This window comes from Bipolaris victoriae (genome assembly GCF_000527765.1).
Source record: "Bipolaris victoriae FI3 unplaced genomic scaffold scaffold_94, whole genome shotgun sequence".
In the NCBI taxonomy this organism is placed as follows: Eukaryota; Fungi; Ascomycota; class Dothideomycetes; order Pleosporales; family Pleosporaceae; genus Bipolaris; species Bipolaris victoriae.
The window spans coordinates 1-22,430 of NW_014575298.1; the positions used below are offsets into that span (position 1 = coordinate 1).

Consider the following 22,430-nt stretch of genomic DNA (forward strand, 5'->3'; position numbering starts at 1 on the left):
GACGAATAAGGTACATGCGGGTATGTTGCTAATTTGGGGGGGGTGAATCAGGAGAGGGAGAGATTGGGAGCTGAAGGTAGGAGGAAGTTGAAATAAGACTTGTTTTCCGGTTTGTAGTTGTATCGTGAGAATTCTACAGGAGCACTGAGCATCAACAATCAAGTGAAAAGTATCATTTATTACTACACCCCAGTCGACTCGAAGAGAGGATACCCATAGCAAGACAACCCAGTCTCCAAACCACACCACCAACAGCCAAAATGCGCCTCTTCTCTCCGCAGAGTGGTCTGCTCACTCTATCCTACGCAACCCTAGCCCTCAGCATCCCCCTCCCCAACCCCACCCTCTTCAGCTCAAAAAACAACATCTTCCTCACAACCTGCACCACGCGCTCCATCCTCACAGACGAGACCTCCTCCTCCGCAATCCTCTACGCCGGCACCCCCTCCACCACCAACCCCACCGCCATCGGCACCGTCGCCTCCGCCCGCGCCATCCAATGGGCAGGCTTCACGCGCCGCGTTACGCTCGATGGCGCCGGCGTGTTCGAGAGCAGAATCGAGCGAGGCGCGGATGCGCTTCCCAAGAGCGAACTTGCGGGGTATGCGACGTTAGAGACTAGCGCGGTAGCAGGAGGGAAAGAGGAATATGCGTGCTTTAGGGATGGGGAGGCGACGTTTAGGTTTGTGGGGGGGATTTTGGGTGAGGAGACGACGGTGTGTAAGACGGAGTTTTGGTGTGCGAGTTTGCCTGCCTAGAGGGATTGGGGTGTAGGAGATGATTGGACAGGGGTGTTCGGAGTGTTTTTTTTTGGGCTGAGGGGAGTGGTTGGTAGGGTGTGTCAGTAGGAGTAAGCAAATTGGGTCAGTGAGCAGTGCATGATGCTACTTTCATGGAGTGTTGCTTCGGGTTGGCGTGTTGGAGGGGAGTATGATGGATGTTGTTTATCAAGTTCCAGTATTGAGGACTAGATATCCTGGTTACTTTTGTTGCTATTCAGATAAAGTTTCGATCTCCCCACGAGTACTAATCTACACGTGAAGATATACTTTCTGAGTATCCGCCTTTTTGGTCTAGCGCCTTGGCATTTGAGAGTCCCTGACGCTTACTATTGCACACTTCACCACATAGACTACTTCTCCGTATTTGTCATTTCATCTCCAACCAGCAGCACGCTGTCCTGAAAGACGAAGATTTAGAAACGGGTTTACGGCATCTCGTCGGAAGGCGTTTACTCGGCGCGCCACTGACTCGTCTCCCGTCTTGGCTGTCTCGTCCTGTTCATCTCAATATCTCTAAAATTCTCATGCATAGCCACCGGTGTTCTGTCAGCATGTGGTAAGTATTGGATTTTCTGCATGCATACTAGAGGGGTGAAGATATCACCGACGGTTTCACACAGTAGAGGCGTATGCTGGGGTGCGGAGTACTAATGCCTTCATATATTACCACATTTATTACCCAAAGATCGGGGAGCCTTGAATATGGTCATTCAAATTACTGGCCAGGGCGCAAGGCTCGAGCGTGTAGTAGCTGTGATGAACTATGGCAAAGTCAAGGCTGTTCACGAAATAAGGCCTCGGTCTTGGTAAGCTTGATAACACTAGTGGCAGGCGCATTAATTTGCTGTTTTCTCACTAACCCCTTCCTGCACCGTTCTTCTGATTTCCAACTGCACCCTACAACAGTCACCATCAATACTTTCTCACACCACAATCCCTACAATGCATCGATACAAACGCGGTAACAACACCTTGTGTCAGCACGTTCTGGGCTCTCGGGTGGTCGAAAGAATGTTGTTTCCGGGCCGCAGTCTCCACAAAAACTTTTCCAATCACCAATTTCTCCGCTGCCAAGAGGCGAGCCCCCACCCGTCCCTTGCCGGCTCCGCCCACCATGGACAAAGCTCTACGTTCAGGTTCTTCAGTGGCCCATTCAGATAGAAGGATTGAAGCTGTGCCACCGTTGAGCGGCAAAAGTTAACGGACATCTCCATAACAGTTATTTGGCCCCCATCCCATAAACCAGGCCTCCCATACTTAGTGTAAGATCTAACTATATCTATCTTATTTTACATGAGTAAGGCAAAAGAGAGAAAAATGAGAAGATTCGCCTCTCTCTTTATCTCCTCTCTACACTGCATCTTTCCTTTTCTTTGCACTTTTTCTATTCTACCTCCAATTTTCGAGATGGAAGTAGAGAGAGAAGAAGTGAAAAGAGAAGAAGGAGAGTAGGGAGTAGTGTGAGATAGAGAAGGACAAGAATAGAGAGAGGTGAGAAGGGTTAAATTACAGCGCTAGATAGATTGAGTATAATGTTACAGATCTATCCTATCTAGCTATACATAGTGTCGCGCTAGAGAGTGCCCCTATCTCATTGGGGGTCAAATAACTGTGATGGGGATGTCCGTTCACCTTGGCCCCGTTAAGCGGGACCCGCATAGATTAATTTCATGATGGCTGCACTAGTGCCGGAATTTCAAGCAAAGGGAGCAACTACTACGATAGCAATGGGTGGTGTATATAAGGATATGATGGCTCGGACCTAGTCCCAGTACCCACGGGTTTCCCTCTTGCTTCACCAAAATCCGTGGCTCCATTCTATAATCTTTGTCTAATAAGATATACCGGCTCGCCACCATGCATCTCCCAGTTTTGACCTCCTTGCTCCTGGGTGGCAGTACGACTGCTGGCACCAATTTGAGCAAGCCATGGTCTACATGGATGGCTTCGTCTTTCTTGTCGAAGAGCCAGAACATTGACAACCACTACGTCGCCGCAGTCATCCACGAAGGCATCCAGAAGGCTGCAACCACACAGAACGACCGCGCCCTCCTGAAATATGCCTCTAACGCCGTGTCTTCCATCGTCGCAGCCGACGGTACCCTCAAGGGCTGGAACTCGACATTCTATACTCTGGACGACATCCGTATTGGAAACAACATGCTCTACTTCTGGAACTCTGAAGGCCGCAAAGACAACAAATACGTCATCGCGGCCAAGGGCCTTCGTGAGCAGCTCAACCGATGGCCTCGTACTCCCGAAGGAGGATTCTGGCATCGTGCTCCTGTCTACGCAAACCAGATGTGGCTAGACGGTATCTACATGGCCGATACCTTTTATGCGACCTACACATCCTACTTTGAGCCTCAAAACATCACCGCGTGGAACGACATTGAGCTGCAATTCGACCTTATCGAGAAGCACTGCCGCAACTCAACCACCAACCTTCTCTACCACGGCTACAGCGAAGACAAGTCAACTGTCTGGGCAGACCCCGAGACAGGTGCTTCCCCTTACGTATGGGACCGCGCTCTGGGATGGTACTTTGTCGCGCTTGTCGAAGTCTTGGAGGTCTGGCCCAAGACCCACGCTGGCTACTCTAAGCTCCTCAACTACTACAAGACGCTCGCCTCTGGCATCAAGAACGTCCAAGACACCAAGGGTGGATGGTACCTCCTCATGGACCCGGAGCTTGCTGGAAGAGAAGGCAACTACATCGAGTCGAGTGCAACTGCCATGTTCACTTACTCATACCTGAAGGGAATCAGGCTGGGACTCTTGGGCAAGGAGTACAAGCAGCCGGCTACCAAGGCATGGAATCTGTTGCTGAGTGATTTCATCCAGTTCGAGAAGAATGGCACATTGAGCTTCACGGGTACCGTGACAGTTGGAAGCTTGAAGGGCGATGCCTCGTATGAATACTACACTGGTGTCGAGAAGCTGGTCAATGATGGCAAGGGTGCCGGTGCCTTTATGTATGCTGCGACTGAGGCCGAGAAGGCCAAGTTGTAGATTCCGAGCCATTTCATGCCACTGTAAATACCGAAGAACTTTGTAAATAGTGTATATATTTCAAGAAAAACTTCTTTTTCTTTCTTCCATACCGGACAGGTTTTGCCGACATGATTCGTGATATTGCGTTTCTGCCAAGCTGCCTTCCCCGCTCACCAAGCAGTTGCCATCGTCGAGCCTCGCCATATCTCACCCACAGACCTACACAAAGACACTACATTTATTGTATCCAGCATCGAGTCTCGAAAATGCCTACTTTTCCCCAGCAATATTAGGGAGTCTTGCATTGAGCGGACAAGCCGCTACCCGGGCAACCCGTCATAGGCTGCCAAAAATAACCGACGATGCGGAGCCCCTAAGCAGCCCTGTGGGGCTCCAGCCACTCGCAAGCCACCTCCCAGCCTCAGATCACCAGCTGCGCCCGAAATGCTGGACGGGCAACAGCTAATCGGTGTCAGTGGCATGGTTCAGGTGACGTGGGCCAATGTCATATCATACTCGTATTTTCTGTGGATATTTCTTCACCGTCTGGCTGTCCCTGATTATTTACTTCTTCACCGACCCTTCTTTATAAATTCCCAGTACTACAACAAACATCACCAACCACCTAGTATATACCCGACCATTCGCTCGCTCATACATACCTCCCATACAACTTGTACGTCTTCTTCTAGCACACCATACCTTTTAAACCCCAAACAAGATAACTAACACCACCCTCAGAAATCCTAGCTACAAAAAAAATGTCCCTCGCACCCTCTGCCACATCCAACGCCCCGAGCGCCAGCTCCAGCGCAGCAGCCTGCAGACAAGCAGACTTCACCCAGTTCCCAACGGGCGACGCCGCCTGCGCCGTCGGCAGCATCAGCGGCGTACCCTCCAACACCACCGACGTCCTCTCCAAATGCTGCAAATCCGCACCCGTCGAGGAATTCAACGGCGCCTGCGGATACTACTGTCTGAGCGTCGAGCAGACGATTCGCGAGCTGCAGACGTGCTTCATGGAGAATGGAGCTAGGCCAGGCGATATCATGTGCAATTCGAATAATAGTGCTACTGCGACGGGGACGCCAAGTAAGACTGCTGGTGCCAGTCGCACATCTGGGAGTGGGGCGAGTGCGACGGGGGATTCGAAGGGGGCGGCGCCGGCGGTTGCAGTCAGTAAGGTTGGGCTGGGAATGCTGGGCATGGTGATTGTTTCGGCGATCAGTGGTGCGCTTTTGTGAGGGTGAGGACTGGTGGTCTGAAGGCATTTTATGGGCGTTTCCCTGGTCGGACTGAGTGATGATTTCAATGAGGGTTCGATTGTAGAATTACTAATGATATGTTTTTTTTCTATTCAATCCGCTTGCTTTACCATGTTATGCTGACGTTGTCTTTTTCATCATTGGCCTAAAAAGGGTTTTTGGTAGGGCTTATTTGGCATGATTTTGCATCTTCGTTGTGAACATCCACTTGAGTAGTTTTCATAATACTCCAATTTCGCTGTCTCTCTCCCAGCTCTAGTATGCAACGCTCGCTTTCTTCGTCGTCATCTTGCAGCTTGGTGCGGCCCTTGGAAGCATAGTGCGAAGGGACCATATCAAACTGGCTGGTGGGTTTTTGCGAGACACCCATGGCTTTGGCAAAGCTCGCTGGGATGATCTTCGGGAACAGACTTAGGATAGTGTTTCGCAGGGGCGGAAGGTTTGCGACGATGATGCCGACACAGACCTCGTTGATGCTGCAAATACTCAGATCAATAGCATCCCACATCATCTCTTGTGACTTGAGAAACTTGGTGGTGATGGGGATTTTGGCAACGGAAAGCCCGGTGCCACTGGTGCCATTTGTGAGCTTGCGCGTTGGGCATTGGTCTATGTTGGGTACTTACACTAGCGCCAGTAAGAAAACAATTCGGACGCCCCACTGCGTCTGCTTGCTGAGCTGAATATGCCTTAGGTACACGATAGGTGCAGCAGCATAGATCTAACAATCGTTAGACTCGATCTTGAAAGTCCATGTACACTCTACTCACTAAATCGGTAATGATATTGGATGCAATCTGCACGTAAGCCGTTGCATCACTGACTGCTTCAGGCCAACACTCTCCCTTGACACTAAAATCCCACCGCGAGTAGTAAGGCCGGCAGTACGCAAAGTGCAGTATAAGCATCATGACAAAGTTGCATAGCATTACGATAACAACAGATGTCCAGATGAGAATGCGATAGCTGCGTCCAAAATCTAATGCCATCAAGTAAGCGCAAATGGACGCCTTGACAAGGAACATTGCGTAGACGTTGAGACACTGCGTAATGAAAATCATATGTAGTTCGTACGATGTACGCCCTGGTACAAGCCACCATGGATCTGCCATTAGACGACCTTGACCACCTTTTGCTGCGAGTACTGCGTAAGGTACGCAGCCCAGGAAGTTTAGGATCTGAACGGATGAATCAGCTTGGCAGTACCGACGTGAACGAATAGACATACAACGCCTCCTGCCATGAGCCAGTCGCTAAGTCCTAGGTGTTTATTGATGTGTAGGCGAACGGTAAGTCGTAAGGCTGCTATTAGAGTACATAGAGTGGCCATTATGGATGCAGTAGATATGAGTTCGTTTCCTCGATTTGGCCATTCTTCGGGAGGTGATGATTTAGCCATTCTGGGAGGTCAAAAGAGGTTTGTGACGAGTAAAATCTGATTAGGGATTTCAAAGGGTACAGGAGCTACTATAAGGGGAATGCCACTCTTTGAATGAGAGGACGTATCAACGTTGATCCACATACATAGGGCGGGTGACTGTACGTGGGGGATCTCTTGGTCGGAACAGCACATATTGGGTAATGTTGGACGTGAAGTTGACTGCCATCAAATGGCAAGCCGTTACAGAGTCAATCACAAGCGGCTTCATTCTACCGTCGCTGTTGGACATGTATGGTTGGCGAGGCATGCGAGCCACGTCACTTCCTTCGAAACGCTCCGCTGAGCTTATCATTGTAATTGCCGGATCTAAAACATGTTCTGATATACATATTTCAGCCTTTGCAGAAATTATGTAAGGTCTGATGGTCCAGAGTTCAAGGTTAGATCATGCGATTTCGTTGGGCGATAGTTTTTCTTTAGGGGGGTTTGATCAGATCCCTGCTTATATGTGACTTCCGCGGAGGGTTGCGAGGTGTTTTCATTTGATCTGGTGTCAAAGGTGGGGACGAATGTAAAGTTATGATAGGACGACTCATTGTTACCGAAGTCGCAATTTCGACGTGCCATGATTATTGGCTTTTACCAGCGAAACAAAGTAAAACTTCGTCGTTGTATGCACTCACCCTGAAGTAGAAGAGGACATCTGAGTATAGCAATACCAATGCGTATCTAGTCAGAAGACACTGTCAATGTGGAGTATCGGAACACGTGATCGCACCCATACCCGGACGAACAAGGGTACTGTTGCATGTTGAAGCAGTCCCCATGCGCTGCCCTCATCAGGTATAGTCGACTGGCTGTGCCACCCATAGCATCCTAGCGAAGTAACGCTGTTCAAATCCTTCATGCTGTGGCGAGTTGCGTCCTCGGAAGGTGAATGAGACTCTTTAGCTTGGAAAGCTAGCAAACATTCTCAATGGTTGCGGCATCTTGCGTCAAATCATATTAGTACAGCGCATCGAGAATTTTATATTGTGGTCAAGGGAACCCAAGGAAAGGTTGGTGATTGGTATAACATCATGAACGAGACGTTCCCCACTAGTAGCTTCCGTTTCTGTTTGGACGCGGGAACGGCTGCGGAAACGGCAGTTGCCAGCCATCCGCGGGCCCTTATTCTCCTCAAAGCCGCTAGTTCTCAATCCTTCCTTTGATCACTTCTGATGTTGACAATGGTCATGACTAGTACAAGACTAACCCTTCAATCAAAGATGGATATTACCATCGGTGTGTTACCTCCGACGACGAAGATACGGCACACGCCACAGCCTAGAATCAGTCTGGCGAGTGCGGCAGTTGCATGGAATACCAAAATTCTGTGGCGATCCTGAATATCCTTCTACAATCAATGTATGGCCTCTTTATTGGACTAGTTCCCTCGAAGCTTTCAGGCATTAATCTTTACTGGCGCCCAGCCGCATTGGCAGCTCGATCCTTTTAGGCGAAAGATCCAATTGTTCGACTCGAAATGCGTTCTTTCGTGATTTTTTCGCTATTCGGGCTGGCCGCATCAGCAGCTATCACGAACGAAACCACCTATGATTATGTCATTGTTGGAGGTGGTACAACAGGCCTAGTCGTTGCAAACAGGTTGAGCGAAGACCAGAACAGTAAGTCGCTATCCGTCACAACATCATTTCATAGACGTCCATTCTGAAAGGTTTCACCGACAGAAACGGTCTTGGTTATCGAAAATGGCGCCCTCAGCAACAGCACCCTTTCTAGTATCCCCGGCAATTCAGGTGGCCTAAACCTCGCAGCCATGTATGACATATACAGCGCTCCAGTCCCAGCACTCGGTAATCAAACATTCTTGGTAACAGTCGGTAATGTCGTTGGTGGCGGCTCATTTGTAAATGGCATGCAATTCGATCGCGGCGCCGATGCCGACTACGACGCTTGGGCGGAGCTGGGAAACAAAGGCTGGGACTGGCAGGGTCTGAAACCATACTTCATGAAAAGCAATCACTTCGACGCACCTTCGAATGAGACTACCGAGGAATTTGGCATCAAGTACGATGCGAAGGCTTACGGAAATGGCCCGCTCAAAGTGTCTATTCCAGACTACCAATTTCCTGATATGAAGACTATATATCACTCGTGGGATGATGTTGACATACCTCATCCGCAGGAAGGTTTCTCGGAGCCTGTTGGTCGTTATTGGTCGCCAAATTCGATTGACAAAACTACGGCTACGCGCTCCACTGCACGTACAGCGTACTATGATCCTGTCGCATCACGAAAGAATCTCAAGCTATTGACAGAAACCCATGTCGACGAAATCACTTTCTCAAGAGATAGAGCTGGTGTCTTGAGAGCAACTGGTGTCAAGTACACGCCAAAGAGTACCAACGAGCAAGCCCAGGTTTTCGCAGCCAAAGAAGTGATTCTCGCCGCCGGGGGTGTATTCACACCACACCTGCTTATGTACTCTGGTATTGGACCAAAAGACGTACTTGAAGCCGCGGGTGTCAATGTAAAGAAGGTAAGCCAGACGAACCGTACTCTGTATACTTCAACCCTGACATTTGCATGCCCACAGGACCTCCCAGCGGTCGGCTCCAATTTCCAAGACCACATCGCCAGCTACATGAACTTCGACCTGCGAAATCTTAATGCCGAGAACATGGGCGCCCTCAACACCAACGCGACATTCAACCAGACAGCGTATGTTGAATACTCGGAATTTCGTACTGGCCCGTATTCGGCCGGTAAATCAAACGGCCTCATCTTCCTCGCCCTCCAACACTTCTCCCCATCCTTCAACACCACAGCCTCAAAACTCCTTTCCCAAATACCCACCCACTTCCTCCCAGAACGCTACTCAACCAACCCCCACCTCCTCGCTGGCTTCACCGCCCAACGCGCCATCCTCGCCACCCAACTCTCCCGCACTACCGCTGCCGTCGGCGAAATCGTCATTCAACCCTGGGGTCTCTCCGGCATCGTTAACAATAAACCCCTCTCCCGCGGCACTATCACACTAAACACTACGCATCCCGCTGCTTACCCAATCGTTCAATGGAACACCTTCCAGAACCCCGTCGACGCAGACATCATGGTAGCGCTCACGCGATTCAATCGCGCTCACTGGGCATCCTCACCCGCACTTTCTCGCTACAGCCCCGTTGAAACGAGCCCCGGGCCGCAGTATCAGACTGACGAGGAGATTATAGAGGGAAGTGTAAAGTCCGGGTCGTTGCAACCGTCGTTTGCACATCCGAGCGGCGGGTGCAGTATGATGCCTGAGGAGCTGGGGGGTTGTGTTAGTGACGAGTTGTTGGTGTATGGGGTGGCAGGGCTGAGTGTCGTGGATGCGAGTATGATACCGATGATTCCCGCAGCGCATTTGCAAGCAACTATGTATGCGGTTGCGGAGAAGGCGGCGGATTTGATAAAGAGGAGGGGGTAACGGGAGTTAGTTCGTGTGTTAAAACGAGTTTTGTAAACTTTGAAGTCGAGTTTGTGGAGTGTGTTTTTGCGCGGTGAGTATGTTGGGTATGTTCGGGGTATGCTGTGGATGCTTCTGGGGAAAAGGGAAGGAGAGCTAATAAGCTTAGCAAGAGTGCCTTGGAAAAGTAAGGTTCTGATCAAAGAAGATTCATCAGTGAGGCTTTGTGAGATGGACCTTGACGATTTGCAACAACTGTTCGTACCGGCACTCCTATCCCATAGCAAACCAGCAAATAAAAAAGCAAAACTTCTTAGACATCAACCCTCCTATTCTCCTGCATACCTCAGATACAAACACACTACAATGACGTCTTTGCACAACCCCACAGCATCATCAAGCCCGTATACTTCTAAGCGAGATATAGGACTCCATCACTCGATAAGGGGGGAGGGGGGTTTAGTAACACCAGCCCATCACACGCTCATCGCGCTACAAGTGAGCTGACACATACATGGCGATGTCGGCGACTTTCATAAGCCTTGCAGACTTTGCGTGGTGATTGGAGGGTCGCGATGCCTCTATTCTGTCAGTGGCGTTTGGGATTTAACCCTCAGGGCCCAGCCCCCCACAAAATGTGTCGTGACGAGATGCCATGTGCGTGGGAAGGTTGGAAATGAGTGGCGATTCCCTGGTGGGTAGGGCCAGAAACATGGTCGTAGGGGAGGGCGGGATGGAATAGGTTCAGCCTCGCGTAGAGGGGGGTGCGTGCGGGATCCAAGGGCGTTTTTTGGGTCATGTCGGTAGTTGTGTGTTTGGGCCGAGTGTAGTGCCGATGGCAATGTGCTTTGACGCTTTTGTGGTCTGAGTTGAGAGGTGTGGGATTGGTGTAGTGTTTATTTTAGGTTGCCCGATGAAAGATGGTAGTGCGATCGGGAGGAGTGGTGTGGTGATCGGAGGACCAGTGAGGTCGAGAGATTATTGCTCGTGTCTGTTTTGTTCGAAATGAACTGGAAATGTTTTTTCTGGGACTTGGGTAGTCCTGAACAGTGTTGATGGCGTTTTGTGGCTAGGCAATTGAAAGCTGGGTCGTCCTCTGGCGTTCTGATATGGAATGATTAAACGGAAAATGTAATATAGTTCATGACTGCAATCTCGATCAGCTTTAACATTTGGTAGTGAACCCATGTCCTTGAACAGTTGAAATACGCCGAGATGCAAAAGGGGTACGGGAAGATCTGGAAATGTGGAGGGCGTCCAAGGATATCCGACATCCAAAGCCAATTGGGAAGAGGAGTTTCATCATAGTAGCTGAAAACAGTGGGTCAAATTGTCTATCCAAATCTCAGTTGTCTGAGTAGATTCAGTGCTAACTGAGACAGGAGAAGATTCTGTACAGTTGTTGTTATTGTTGCTAGTGATGAGGGTTGGTAGCGGACTATTGAGGGCTGAAAAAAACACTCTCTCGCAACCACTGCAACGATGATCCCGATGCGAACACGATGCGTGCATGCAGGTCATTGGGAGAGATGGACCGCCTGTCATGAAGGATCAGTAGGCTTCCAACGGGCCAAGTGGGTAACGGCTGGCTGACGCGGTCATCGGTCCCAAGGGACAGGACAAGATGGGCCGCGGGGGCGGCATAGGTGGAGTGAGAGAGACAGGGAGGAGCATGGGACGTTGGGACGGATGGGCACTAGGACCAGGGTTTTTGTTCAACCACTTTTGTTGTGTGTGATGGTAGCTTACTTGCATCCCGTGCCGGGAGTGGGTAGCCATCCGATGCGTCCGAGTAGGCATACCCAGCCTTTGACAGTTACCTTGGAGGGAATAGCGTGCATAATGATTCCAGCAATTATCGTCACCTGAAGGCAAAGCCACGTTAAAATCGCCACCTATTATATCTTCATCCGCTATAATGGAATGTCATGACAGCTGTCAGAAGGGCCAAGTAATTCCGATTACCAGGACGGGGAGTAGAGTAGTTGAGATGCCCAGGCGAGTAGTTGCTGTTGGGCTGGAGCTGGAGCTGGAAGAGAATTTCTAAATAAGCTGAGCCTCGAGAGAGCGGATACGGGAAATTGGCGCTGTCCAGATTCCGCATCCGCATTTGAGCGCGTGTAAGAATGGGTCGTCACACATTGATGGGATGCGGTGAGGTTATTCGCTGGCGTACAGGCGAGAGCCTGGGATGGCCCTTGCATCTCGGCGGCCGATCCGAAAGACGCTTCGCCACAACGGGCAACGAGGCAAGGCAAGACCCTTTGAGCCCTCAACGACGACACGCGACAGGCGCGTGGTGGATGAGGGCAGACACTCAACGAGCGACGCCGGCTTGGTAGAAAGCGGCAGTCTAGATGACGCCGTCAGTCACCACAAGTATCGGCTTATATCGACGAGCCCAAATCAAGTTGTACAACGGCAACGTGCACAGACGCTTAGGCCCAGGTACTTTGCAGGTACCCCCGGCTTCTAGTGGCGATTGGCCAAACACTCATAGTTGCACTCAGCCACTAATGGACCGCAGCAACAAGATGCCTGGACCCAGACTGGGCCACTCCACCCTCAGCTTGCGTCTACTTGCTCGCTTCTCCACAGTAGTCTAAAGTACCAGCAAGTCACGGTGCGCGCTGCCCTCGAGGGCTGTGTTGAGGGCACCGGGACCCCTGCGGGCCAATCCGACACCAGTCCAAGCACCCGCAACGGAGCTGCCGTTGACGCCTACCAATAGTGCAGCGTATGCGAAGTTTTTCTGTGTATCCGTGTACTGTGCCCCCCAGTGAAGGCGAGTTCCACATGGAGTCGAGCCAATGTGCACGGCGCAGCTTGAGCGGACTGGTCCGAGTCCCTTTTGTCGCCCTCGAGGAGGGTTATATTCCTGTCCATTCCCAGTCCCGTGCATCTTGGACGCTGATGACGCTCGTTCCTCAGTCTGACCTATTATCCATCTCAAGTCCATCTACCTTGTTTGAAACTTTGCTTTGCTGCCCACAATGAGGTCTCCCCCGCCAGAGGTCCTGAAGACCTGGCCCAAGCCCAACTACATCGACCCCGTCACTAGAGGCCCGGGGTTGATGATTGTCGAGTTGACTCTGCTTCCGATTGCCATGATAGTCGTCTTCCTCAGGCTCTGGGTACGGATATCATGGTTGAAGAAGAGCTGGTATGACGACTATCTCATGATTGTTGCCATGATCTTCAGTATTGGTGCGTTCCTAACCCCCACCAGCTCGCATCAAGACCCATCATGACTGACTCATCATGCAGGTACTACCGTCATTGTCATCATGGCGTCTCAGCTGTACGGTTGGGACCGTCATGCCTGGGACCTGAAGCCACATGAAATGATGGTTGGCAGACAGGTACGACCATGGGTTGGCTCGTGGCAGGATAAGCTGATGCTAACCAAACACTGCAGGCGTCTATGGCAGGCCAAACATTATTTGTACTTGCATCATCGACTATTAAGATGTCGATTCTGGTATCGTACTTCCGCATCGCCCCTGAAAAGTCCATTTTCCGCAAGTTGGTGTGGGCGACGTTTGCTCTCGTCTTTGCCGCTTTCGTCGTCTTTCTGGTTGCCCTATGGGTACAGTGCATGTAAGTATGTCCAAAGAAAACAGGCCTTCTAGTGCTGACAACTGCAGTCCAATTTCGAGCTATTGGAAGCTGAATTCCGACCACCGTGACTGTATTCCCGAGGGACCCCCGCTTGTCGTACAAAGTGTCCTCAATGTCGTGACCGACTTCATGATCTACGCACTACCGATCCCCACTCTCTTCTCGCTATCACTTCCATGGAGTCAACGCCTCGGATTGGTCGTTCTCTTTTCCGTCGGTGGGCTTATTGTTGTTGCCAGCAGCTTCCGAGCCTACTGGGTCCATTACACACTGTTCCGAACATACGACGCAACCTGGGAAGGATACCAGATCTGGGTATGGACGGCCATTGAAACAAACGTCGGTGTTATTTGCGGATGCATCCCGGCGCTCAAGCCCCTACTTTTCCCGCATCGAGCGAGGCAACAGGGCTCAAGATACGCAAGCGGCTCGCAACACAGCAAGAAGAAGGAGAAGATTACACCCGTCATCGACCAGGTCGAGTTGGACACACGCAGGTTGACAGAGAACAACGACTCGCAGCCTGGGCTTGCTATCAGCACACACCCAGCCCACCACAGCACCTTCTCGGAGCGGCCGATGAGTGGCGACACAGACAAAAGTCGGTTCGAGATTGATATAGAGCAGCAAAAAGCCTACATGTACTGATCGCGAGGCGCAGTGCACATTACCTTTATTTAATATTCGCATACGTTGAGCGTGTGGCGTTGGGGTGCCGTTGAACTAGGGGTTTTCCTGGTGGGCCACTCGTACCCTCGACTTTCATTTTCATTTGTATTTTTCTTACCACCAATATCCTCACTTGGGAAAAACCAAGACTGGGCGGCTCTCTCGGACTCGACTTTTCTTTCTTTTCTTTTCTTTTCTTTTCTTTCATCTCTTGTCCTTGTTGTCTGGGCGGTCAACTGTGCATTACGATGCCAGTCTCTTCTTTTCGCGTCTCTTAACGAGGCGGTTAGTACTACGATAGCATGTAATGCCATCACGTCAGCCCATCAGGGCAACGACCTCTTTTTTTTCCACACTCATCTCGCGATCAGTTCCCTGTTCAGATGCAGACCAGTCGCAGCTTTGGTGTTGAACACGGTGCAGGAGGCGTGGGTATCAAGGTGCGGTTGGCTACCCGATCCCCCTTGGGTGTTCAGATTTAACCTGCATAGGGCATACGTACTCGTCTCGATTGACAACCTACATGCTACACACTGGATTGATTGCCCCAGGCTCAGACGAGCATGATGTGGACATGCGTGGATATGCTATTGAGGTGAGGAGCCGTCATGCCGTGGTAGCCGGGTTGGAGCATGGTGCGACGCCCTCTTTCTTTTCCTGGACTTTTGCTTTGAAGCAAGACCCTGAGCATATCTATTTATGTTTCAGCGGTGGATTGGTCCGTGGGCGAGGAACATGATGTCAGCCCATCCCGCTTCTCCACTGCACGCATGCGCATGGAGTTTACGCAGCGGGCGCAATTTCCGCCGTCACGATGCCTGGTCGGATTGTCACGGCAAGGCTGGCAGAGTGAGGTGTCAATCTCGCGGCATAACCAACGCAGGCTTAGTCGCCGACGGGAGATGACGTCTGTCTCGACGCGGCGTGCCCAATCCGGCGCGGGCAGTGCAAGAGAGGCCAGCATCAGGCCAGAGGTGTGTGTAGGCGACGTGTCTGCAATAGCGAGCGGCCTGACGGAGGGCGTAAAAGATGCAGTGTTGTCGGGCTCTTGAAGAGGCTTTTTGAAGAGGCGGGAACCAGTCCCGACGAGATGGGCGGCTGGAGGTCAAACGTTGGCGGGGGGACTAGCGACAGGGCTGAATGCTGAATGGCGACAGAAGCCCTGGCTCCATTTCCCGACTCGCGTACCGCATGGCTGCTGCACCATGACATGTGCCTACACCTCTTCCTTCACCGCTTCCAGAACCTGCTGCGAAGCCTGCCGACAACCACCGTCTGCCCATCATGGACACGCTCGTCGCCCTGCTTATCCCATTGCGGCGCGGCAGTACATGTAATCTGCCTGTCTTGGGCCGCCGTTGTCCCGGACTGCGACCAGGCCGGGGCCTGCGGGAAAAAATAAAAAAACATCCATACCGACCTCCTCCCGCGTAGCAGACCCTCGTCCCAAACGTCACAGGAGGCGCCCAATGCTTCTGCGCACGACCTTTTACCATTGCAAAAGTTACCTCGCGAATGCTCGCTCCAGCCTGACCATGGCTGCAAATCCAGAGTTGGCGTCAGAGGTGGCAGCATGGCCCTGTGCTAGCCCGCCTGTATCCCGTCTAATGCCAACGCACCGCGCAGCGCCTGGCCCTACAGGGCACTGAACATCCGAAAAGGAAACCAAACTACGCAAGCCTCCGCACCCAGCACTACTGCTATATGTAAGCTGCAGGTACTGGTGCCCCATCCTTTCTCATGCCCTCCCCAATTGTCCCCTTGCGTCCAACTCACCCTCGACTCTCTCTCTGCCATGTGGTCGCTCCTCGTATCCTTGATCGCGCTTCCTTCGCTGGTCCTCTCAGCCCCAACTGGCGACTCTCATCATCATAAAAAACCAGTATGCATCATTGGCGCAGGCCCGGCCGGCTTGGCCGCCGCTGGTAGGCTGAAGGACAAGGGCATCAGCGCTGTTGTCTTCGACCGACAAGAAAAGGTCGGTGGTAAATGCCAGTCGTGGTATGATGACAAGTAAGTCCTACTCAGCGTCGCAATCCTCCAGACGCGACTAACCGCCCATCCAGAGGCATCTTCCACCCTCTCGGCGCTGCCTTCTTCTCCAATGGCACCTACACCGAGACCGTTGGCATACTAAACAAGACCGATGTTGCCATTGAGTCCTTTTCGCTTGCCGGCGCGCGCAGCCAGTACATCTACAACTTTACAAGCGGCGACATCCTGCCCTACCCTGCCTTGAGCGCGCAATTCGCCGCCACGGTCGCTGCAGAGATCCCAAGATACGTTGTACTGTGGAATGAGCGCTTCCGACCCGCCAGTGCTCTCAACTACAGGGTACAGCTGCCCCCTGTCATACACAAAATCCACTAGGCTAATGCAGGAACAGGACGGTGTCCCACACGAATTTACCTTGTCCGGCGCAGAGTGGTTTCGCCAGAACAATTTCACTGCGCTCCCTCTTCTGCTTGTCAATGCCGTCGCGCTCTATGGTTATGGGGATATCAACATTGTCCCAGCAGTACGTCATGGCCCGCCAACATTTTTGCAGGGATCGCGCATGCAGAACGCGCTAACATCTGACTAGCTCTACATCCTAAAGTACTTCACGCCTGACATTCTCACAGCCTTTGCAGGCATTCGCAATGTGTACTACATGGATTTTCACAAAATGTTTGCCGAGTACACCAAAAAGGAGCTCTGCGAGACGCCCATCTACACATCTGCCGATGTCCGCTGTGTAGACCGATCGGGACCCAACCCAGTCTTGACCTACACGGTACCAAAAGGAAACTTCGTTTCTTGGAACAAGCAAGAATGCTCTTCCGTCATCTTCGCCTTTCCCCCAAGCCTGGACAACCTGCAGCGCGTTGGCGTCGACTTGACCGAGGAAGAGCACAATACCTTTGCCAATGTCACGACGCACCAGTACTACTCGTCAGCCGTGGAGCTCGAGCTTCCATTCGGCGTGTCCTACGTCGCCGCCAGCATCTCACCCAACGTGCCTCCACCAAACGACGGCGAGCCCGTCGCCATTCTGCGCCTAAGCCAGCAATCCAACGTCTCAGTAGCCTGGTCCTGGGGTCCCTACGAATTCCAGACCGAAGCAGCCGCTAAACGCCTACTCATCGACAGCTTATCCGCCATCAACAAGGACCCAAGGAATGCCACAGCCAAGCCTTCCCCTTTTACCGAAGAAGACGTCAAAGCCTTCCGCAAGTGGGACTACTTCCCCCACTTTGGCAGCGAGGCGCTTGCTGCAGGCGCTTACGAGAAATACAACAACCTCCAAGGCTGCAAAAAGACATACTATGCCAGCGGTATCAGCGGCATGGAAATCGTCGAGTGGGCTGTTCGTAGCGGATACGACATTGTCGACCGATACTTTTAGAGAGAAAGTTTGTCCCGATGCCCCGTCGGCGATGATTCCCTAAAGAAAAAAAGAAAGGAATAGAGTACGCAACTCTTTCCTTTCTTCGGATCCTTAGTCGGTCATGCGGACAACCATCTCGCCGGGAATTTCCCCCCTCCTCCGCATTTCTTTCTCTCCCGGACTTCTGGGACCGGAATCTCGCACCCAATGCGATCGAACCGGAATCCTCCTCCTCCATCTGCGTGCGTGCGCGCGCGCGCGAGAGAGAGAGAGAGAGAGCAAAAAAACCCGCCCTGTTTTTTCCCGTTTCTTTCCTAATGATGTTTAACGATTTCCTTTTTTCTCATTCTTCTTGCGAGTTTTTTTTCTAGACATGATACCTCAGAACTTACCCCTCACGGTCACACGTACCCCTATGATGATATCGCGTCATGAGCATCGCGAGTTAATTTACGTTTTCTTTGGATTATCTGGGGGGGAGGAATGCGGATAATGATGGTATGTAGATAATGTTTTCGTGGTGGCAAGGAAGGACGGGGGGTTGTATAGAGTGGGGATTATGATATTAGACATTATGGGCGTGGAGATGGGGAAGGTGTAATTAAAAGGGGGGGGATTGTAGATAGTAGTCATGTATATAGTTTGGTGGGTGAAATACATGGATTGGTGTGTACGGATATTACCTTTTTTCACGAGAGAAGTTGGCTTGACAAAGTGCTGAAGATATCTCCAAGCGGAGATTCGGACTTGAACTCCATACGTCTAAAATTTCGACAAAAGTATGATACGCGACCTCGCTCTCAACGTAGCAATCCTCTAAAGCAACCAAAGAACCCTTAAAACCCAGTCTAATTCTATACACATCCCCTCCCCCCGCTACATCCTCGACTCCCCAAACCCCAACGTCTTAACCCCATCCTCAAACCGAATCTCCTCATCCACCGACTCCATCGGGGCCCCCCACGTAACGACGCCGCGCCCATCCACCGCATACGCGCCGCCAATCTGCCACCTGCACGCTCCGTCGCCAACCTCGTGTCCCCAGACGCCTTCGTTCTTCCTGAGCATCACCTGGTTGTATCCGTTGCGGGGGTGCAAGACGTGTGCCCAGGTGGAGATGCCGAGGCCCCATAGTGCGTAGAGGTTGCGGTCGGGGTCGACGATGATGTCGACGTTCCAGGCGCCGCCGAGTTTGGAGAGCCAGGCGGTGGTGGCGGCAGGGGTGCAGTGGGATATTGCGATGAAGCGGATCGAGGGGTATTTGTTTGCGAGGGTGCGGAAGCGGAGGAGGAGTTTTTGTGCGACTGTCGTGATTCATTAGATTTTGTGTGTGTATAGTAGTAAAGTTTGGGTTTGTTTGGTGGGCTTGTGTGTGTGTTTTTTTTTGCTGTTTTCTTTCTTCATCGGATGATGGATGGAGACGATGGTGGCAATGTTGCTTTTCAAAATACTTGCGTTGAAGAGTCCAAGACTTGAAATGGATACTACTACACCAAGAAGAAAACTTACAAGGACATCCGCAGAAGCGCAGAAACAAAATTATTGTAGGGCGCCTGTCAGGCGCTGGGAACTGCAACTTCGGATGCGACTGGGCGCGATCTCCTATTTGCGGGGGCCGGCGGACGGGATCCTGGGGCGGCGGAGGCGTGGTCCATGATTGGAATGCTTTGGGGACTCCCCATTGCACATTTGCGAATGGGTTGGCGAAGCCCGCATCTCCTCCGTCTGCAGCGCCCTTTTTCGAACTCCCTGTGCTATTGTTGCCACCAAACAAGTTGTCGGTCTTTGGAAGCGAAATGTTTCCCAATCCGGCTTTCCGTAGCGCAAGCTTGGTGCCCAAAGAGTTGAGCATCTTTTTATTTATTTATTTTTTCCAGGTTGGACGTGGTTTGTTTTCGGCAGCAATATATCGAAGCGTAAGCCGGGTATCGACAGGGGTGGTGGGGGGAAATGGGCGAGGGCCAGGCCCAGGTCGGTAGTTTGCCAGTGGCCCGACGAGTTGGGCGTGGATAGATGGAGTGGTGAGGGAGCGCTCCAGTGGTCGATGAGGTTACGCACTTGTGTTAGCGGGATCGTGCTGGAAGCCACTGGTGTTCAGCCTGCGAAACGAGACTGAGTGACAACACAGTTGAGCGAAAAGAGGCGGGCTGACTGATGGAGAGCGCTCGGAAATGCCGACACCGTGGCTGATCTTGTATTGTAGCTACAGCGCGTTGCACACTATCCAGCTGAAACAGAGTACGTGGCACGGACGTCGCGGCTGAGGCCCGAGAGCCAGATGCAATGACATGGCTTTGATGCTGTACACTCTCAAATGGCTTGAGTTATTTGCGGCATATTGTTGTTATTAGAGCGTGTAATTGATTTCAAGGAGAGATGGTTGGAATCAGAGTTAGCTTAGAGTTCAAGACGCGTTCTTTGGAAATATACATTAGGCAGTGTCGCGCTGTCACGTGCGGGTACGTAGAAGTAGGCGCGACATTTTAGTGGGGCCGTGTATCGTTTGACATCTCACTACACCCAGTGTACCAACGACAACTCCATTGTTGCAGTCAAATCATCACTTTCTCAAAATTATAGCTCATAATAACGCATCGGGTATCTATATTACACAGCAAACGCAAAAAAATCCACCCATGCCACTTCCAGTACACACATCATACCTTCGTTAGTATTACCTTTGTGCTCACGGAGCCACCTCTCGCTTGTATGCGAATATTGTCCTGCATTCAAGGACGGTTTGGCGCTTCACACACTCTTCCACAATATCCTTATCTTCCCACCACCACTTGGGCTCGTCAGGAGAGTCGTCTACAAAGCTTCCCCAAATGTCTTTCCACAAGGCACGGCCAATGATGGTGGAAAGCTCGTCATCAACTTTGGCAGACTCTGGATCAGAAGCACACGGTAATGTTAACTTCTGGTCTTTGTGTTGATCGGCCAATTCGAAGCCGGCGTCTTTTAGCCACGCAGGGAGTAGTGCACACGGTTTGGAGCATCTGAAAAGCTGCTCTAGGTTGACGGAAAGCCTGTCCTCAATCCACGCGCGCATCAGTGGCCCGGCTGTGGTGCGTACAGGGGCTGCATCCATGACTCTGATTTCTAAGAAGCCGCCAGGGGCAAGCAGCTTGTAGCATTCACTGAACAACTCGGGCAGTTCGGAAGATGGTACAAGAGATGGTAAAGTTGACGCTCGGATGTGAGAAAAGTAGTCTTCCGGGTAAGGCAGTGGGACCGAACCAAACTTGCGCACCGTCAAGTATGATACATTTCCAGGCAAGGGAACATGTCGCTGAGGTTTTGTGGTGAGAAAATGCACCATTTGGGATGGATGCATTGCTGACAACTGGTATACCTCCGCTAATGACACACGTTAGAACTTACACAGCAGCGTAGCACAGAACACAACATTGACTTACAAAGATTTCCGTACAGCTCTAGGATCTTGCCCGTGCTGAACTCTGGTATAGGGGTGCTCTTGTCGTGTCTTGCAGTTTGCATCTGAAGGCCTGTCAAGAGCCAGAGCTGTTTTTCAAGTATCAACTGATGCAGAAAAATTAGTTGGGCATCTCCAATACCAAGACATCTATACATGCCTCTTCGTCAACCCCATCACTGGTTGCCTCCTGCCAGTCTTCCTTGAGTCGATCGAGTATAACCTTGGGGCCTGCAGACTCCATTCTGCGAATAAATCGCTGAAATCGGGTAAGCTGCACGGAGCTGCTATTAGGAGAATATAGTATGCTGGCTGATGGCTGCGGTTGCACATTCAGCTGCATCTCTGTGGGCACTTCACGAGGAGCGAGACATTGCCATTGCGAGAAAGGCTTGTTGGACATGTCCGAGTCGAAAGAGGGCGTTCGTATGTCATTCGAACTCATTTTTGTGTGGAAGCTTTCGTATAATTCCAACGCTTCTGGTCTCGAATATCCTTTCTTTATTGGCTGTGGAGAGCTGCAGAGGCTTAGTACAAGCACACAACAACAAAAGCCATACTGCTTACGCCTTTTTCTTGCTTCTCATGTCCAGAACAGACGGCCATGTTGAAGAACAGTGTTCGCCGGCCGATGAACTCGCTCTGCTTCGGCTTGTCACAAACGACTCTGGACTCATTGTTGACAGTTGAGGTGCGTCGTCGCTATCTACTGTGATGGGCGTCATTGCCTCATCTCGGTCATCTGCCCAACAAGATCAGCGCAACTCCCAACACGACATGGTGATTGAAGACCTACTCGAGGCATGTGATGAAATGGAGCTTGATTGTCGAGACGAGTTATCACCTTCTAGTTCTGAGAGCTGGTGGTATTCATCCAAGTGTAAAGAGTTGCCGGATGGCAGAGTGCCAGAAAGCGAGCTAGTATACGTCCAACTTGGTTGCAGCGCCGGATCCTTGAATTCACGGGCCTTTTTCATATCCAGTGTCGCCGGAACATTACGGAAAGTCTTTTGCGAAGACTGACTGGAGCCGGACGGAGGTCGTATGATTTTAGGCTTGATGATGTTTGCCTTCTTCAAGCTTGTCGGCCACCATGCGTCACGCTCAGTCGAGGCAGAGCCTCTCGAACTTCTTGATGTAGTCGAGGCACCGATGGATGGAGACCTAACGGATCGCTCCTTCGCCTTTCGTTCTCTCCGGGCTCCGAATGTCTCGGGCTCTTTCTCCAGTGGAAGGTCTGTTGCGAACATGTTCGACTACGGATGAGGAGGCACAGTGGGGGTTAGTGGGGCCACACTCTAAGTCGACGGCCCTAGGTGGCGAGCGCAGAGCGTGGACTGGAGGCTATTTGTGAATGAAATGGAGCCTTCTGGTCGGTCAATGCACGCCGACACGGGCGCCTGGCAGATGGTGTTGCGGCCGCCAGGCAGACCACGTAGCGGTACCTGGCACCGGCCGTATGTG

The 22,430-nt window shown here is 51.5% G+C and overlaps 10 protein-coding genes across 10 annotated transcripts; 6 read left to right on the forward strand and 4 right to left on the reverse strand.

Annotated features, from left to right (window-relative positions):
- Positions 1 to 260: 260 nt before the first annotated feature.
- COCVIDRAFT_29610 (hypothetical protein) lies at positions 261 to 758 on the forward strand (the record flags this gene model as incomplete). The annotated part of the gene is made up of 1 exon (XM_014697607.1): positions 261 to 758. One exon carries the CDS (start codon positions 261 to 263, stop codon positions 756 to 758), a length of 498 nt encoding a protein of 165 aa, XP_014553093.1.
- Positions 759 to 1,484: 726 nt separating this feature from the next.
- On the forward strand, positions 1,485 to 1,983 carry COCVIDRAFT_18934 (hypothetical protein; the record flags this gene model as incomplete). Its single annotated transcript, XM_014697598.1, has 2 exons — positions 1,485 to 1,588; positions 1,689 to 1,983. The coding sequence occupies 2 exons, from the start codon at positions 1,485 to 1,487 to the stop codon at positions 1,981 to 1,983; spliced, it is 399 nt and encodes a 132-aa protein (XP_014553084.1).
- A 656-nt stretch (positions 1,984 to 2,639) lies between these two features.
- Positions 2,640 to 5,020, forward strand: COCVIDRAFT_108540 (glycoside hydrolase family 105 protein; the record flags this gene model as incomplete). The annotated part of the gene is made up of 2 exons (XM_014697608.1): positions 2,640 to 3,741; positions 4,527 to 5,020. The coding sequence occupies 2 exons, from the start codon at positions 2,640 to 2,642 to the stop codon at positions 5,018 to 5,020; spliced, it is 1,596 nt and encodes a 531-aa protein (XP_014553094.1).
- Positions 5,021 to 5,186: 166 nt separating this feature from the next.
- On the reverse strand, positions 5,187 to 6,371 carry COCVIDRAFT_40810 (hypothetical protein; the record flags this gene model as incomplete). Its single annotated transcript, XM_014697609.1, has 4 exons — positions 5,187 to 5,613; positions 5,668 to 5,762; positions 5,812 to 6,219; positions 6,270 to 6,371. 4 exons carry the CDS (start codon positions 6,369 to 6,371, stop codon positions 5,187 to 5,189), a joined length of 1,032 nt encoding a protein of 343 aa, XP_014553095.1.
- Positions 6,372 to 7,947: 1,576 nt separating this feature from the next.
- On the forward strand, positions 7,948 to 9,891 carry COCVIDRAFT_40811 (GMC oxidoreductase; the record flags this gene model as incomplete). The annotated part of the gene is made up of 3 exons (XM_014697610.1): positions 7,948 to 8,089; positions 8,153 to 8,964; positions 9,022 to 9,891. The coding sequence occupies 3 exons, from the start codon at positions 7,948 to 7,950 to the stop codon at positions 9,889 to 9,891; spliced, it is 1,824 nt and encodes a 607-aa protein (XP_014553096.1).
- A 2,972-nt stretch (positions 9,892 to 12,863) lies between these two features.
- COCVIDRAFT_108528 (hypothetical protein) lies at positions 12,864 to 14,139 on the forward strand (the record flags this gene model as incomplete). The annotated part of the gene is made up of 4 exons (XM_014697611.1): positions 12,864 to 13,077; positions 13,138 to 13,232; positions 13,289 to 13,470; positions 13,518 to 14,139. The coding sequence occupies 4 exons, from the start codon at positions 12,864 to 12,866 to the stop codon at positions 14,137 to 14,139; spliced, it is 1,113 nt and encodes a 370-aa protein (XP_014553097.1).
- Positions 14,140 to 14,168: 29 nt separating this feature from the next.
- On the reverse strand, positions 14,169 to 14,474 carry COCVIDRAFT_40813 (hypothetical protein; the record flags this gene model as incomplete). Its single annotated transcript, XM_014697612.1, has 1 exon — positions 14,169 to 14,474. The coding sequence occupies one exon, from the start codon at positions 14,472 to 14,474 to the stop codon at positions 14,169 to 14,171; it is 306 nt and encodes a 101-aa protein (XP_014553098.1).
- Positions 14,475 to 15,955: 1,481 nt separating this feature from the next.
- Positions 15,956 to 17,548, forward strand: COCVIDRAFT_108527 (hypothetical protein; the record flags this gene model as incomplete). Its single annotated transcript, XM_014697613.1, has 4 exons — positions 15,956 to 16,173; positions 16,227 to 16,494; positions 16,547 to 16,678; positions 16,745 to 17,548. 4 exons carry the CDS (start codon positions 15,956 to 15,958, stop codon positions 17,546 to 17,548), a joined length of 1,422 nt encoding a protein of 473 aa, XP_014553099.1.
- An 858-nt stretch (positions 17,549 to 18,406) lies between these two features.
- Positions 18,407 to 19,382, reverse strand: COCVIDRAFT_18941 (hypothetical protein; the record flags this gene model as incomplete). Its single annotated transcript, XM_014697599.1, has 2 exons — positions 18,407 to 18,834; positions 19,040 to 19,382. 2 exons carry the CDS (start codon positions 19,380 to 19,382, stop codon positions 18,407 to 18,409), a joined length of 771 nt encoding a protein of 256 aa, XP_014553085.1.
- An 834-nt stretch (positions 19,383 to 20,216) lies between these two features.
- Positions 20,217 to 22,216, reverse strand: COCVIDRAFT_40816 (hypothetical protein; the record flags this gene model as incomplete). The annotated part of the gene is made up of 5 exons (XM_014697614.1): positions 20,217 to 20,890; positions 20,950 to 21,073; positions 21,127 to 21,484; positions 21,534 to 21,708; positions 21,763 to 22,216. 5 exons carry the CDS (start codon positions 22,214 to 22,216, stop codon positions 20,217 to 20,219), a joined length of 1,785 nt encoding a protein of 594 aa, XP_014553100.1.
- Positions 22,217 to 22,430: the final 214 nt, after the last annotated feature.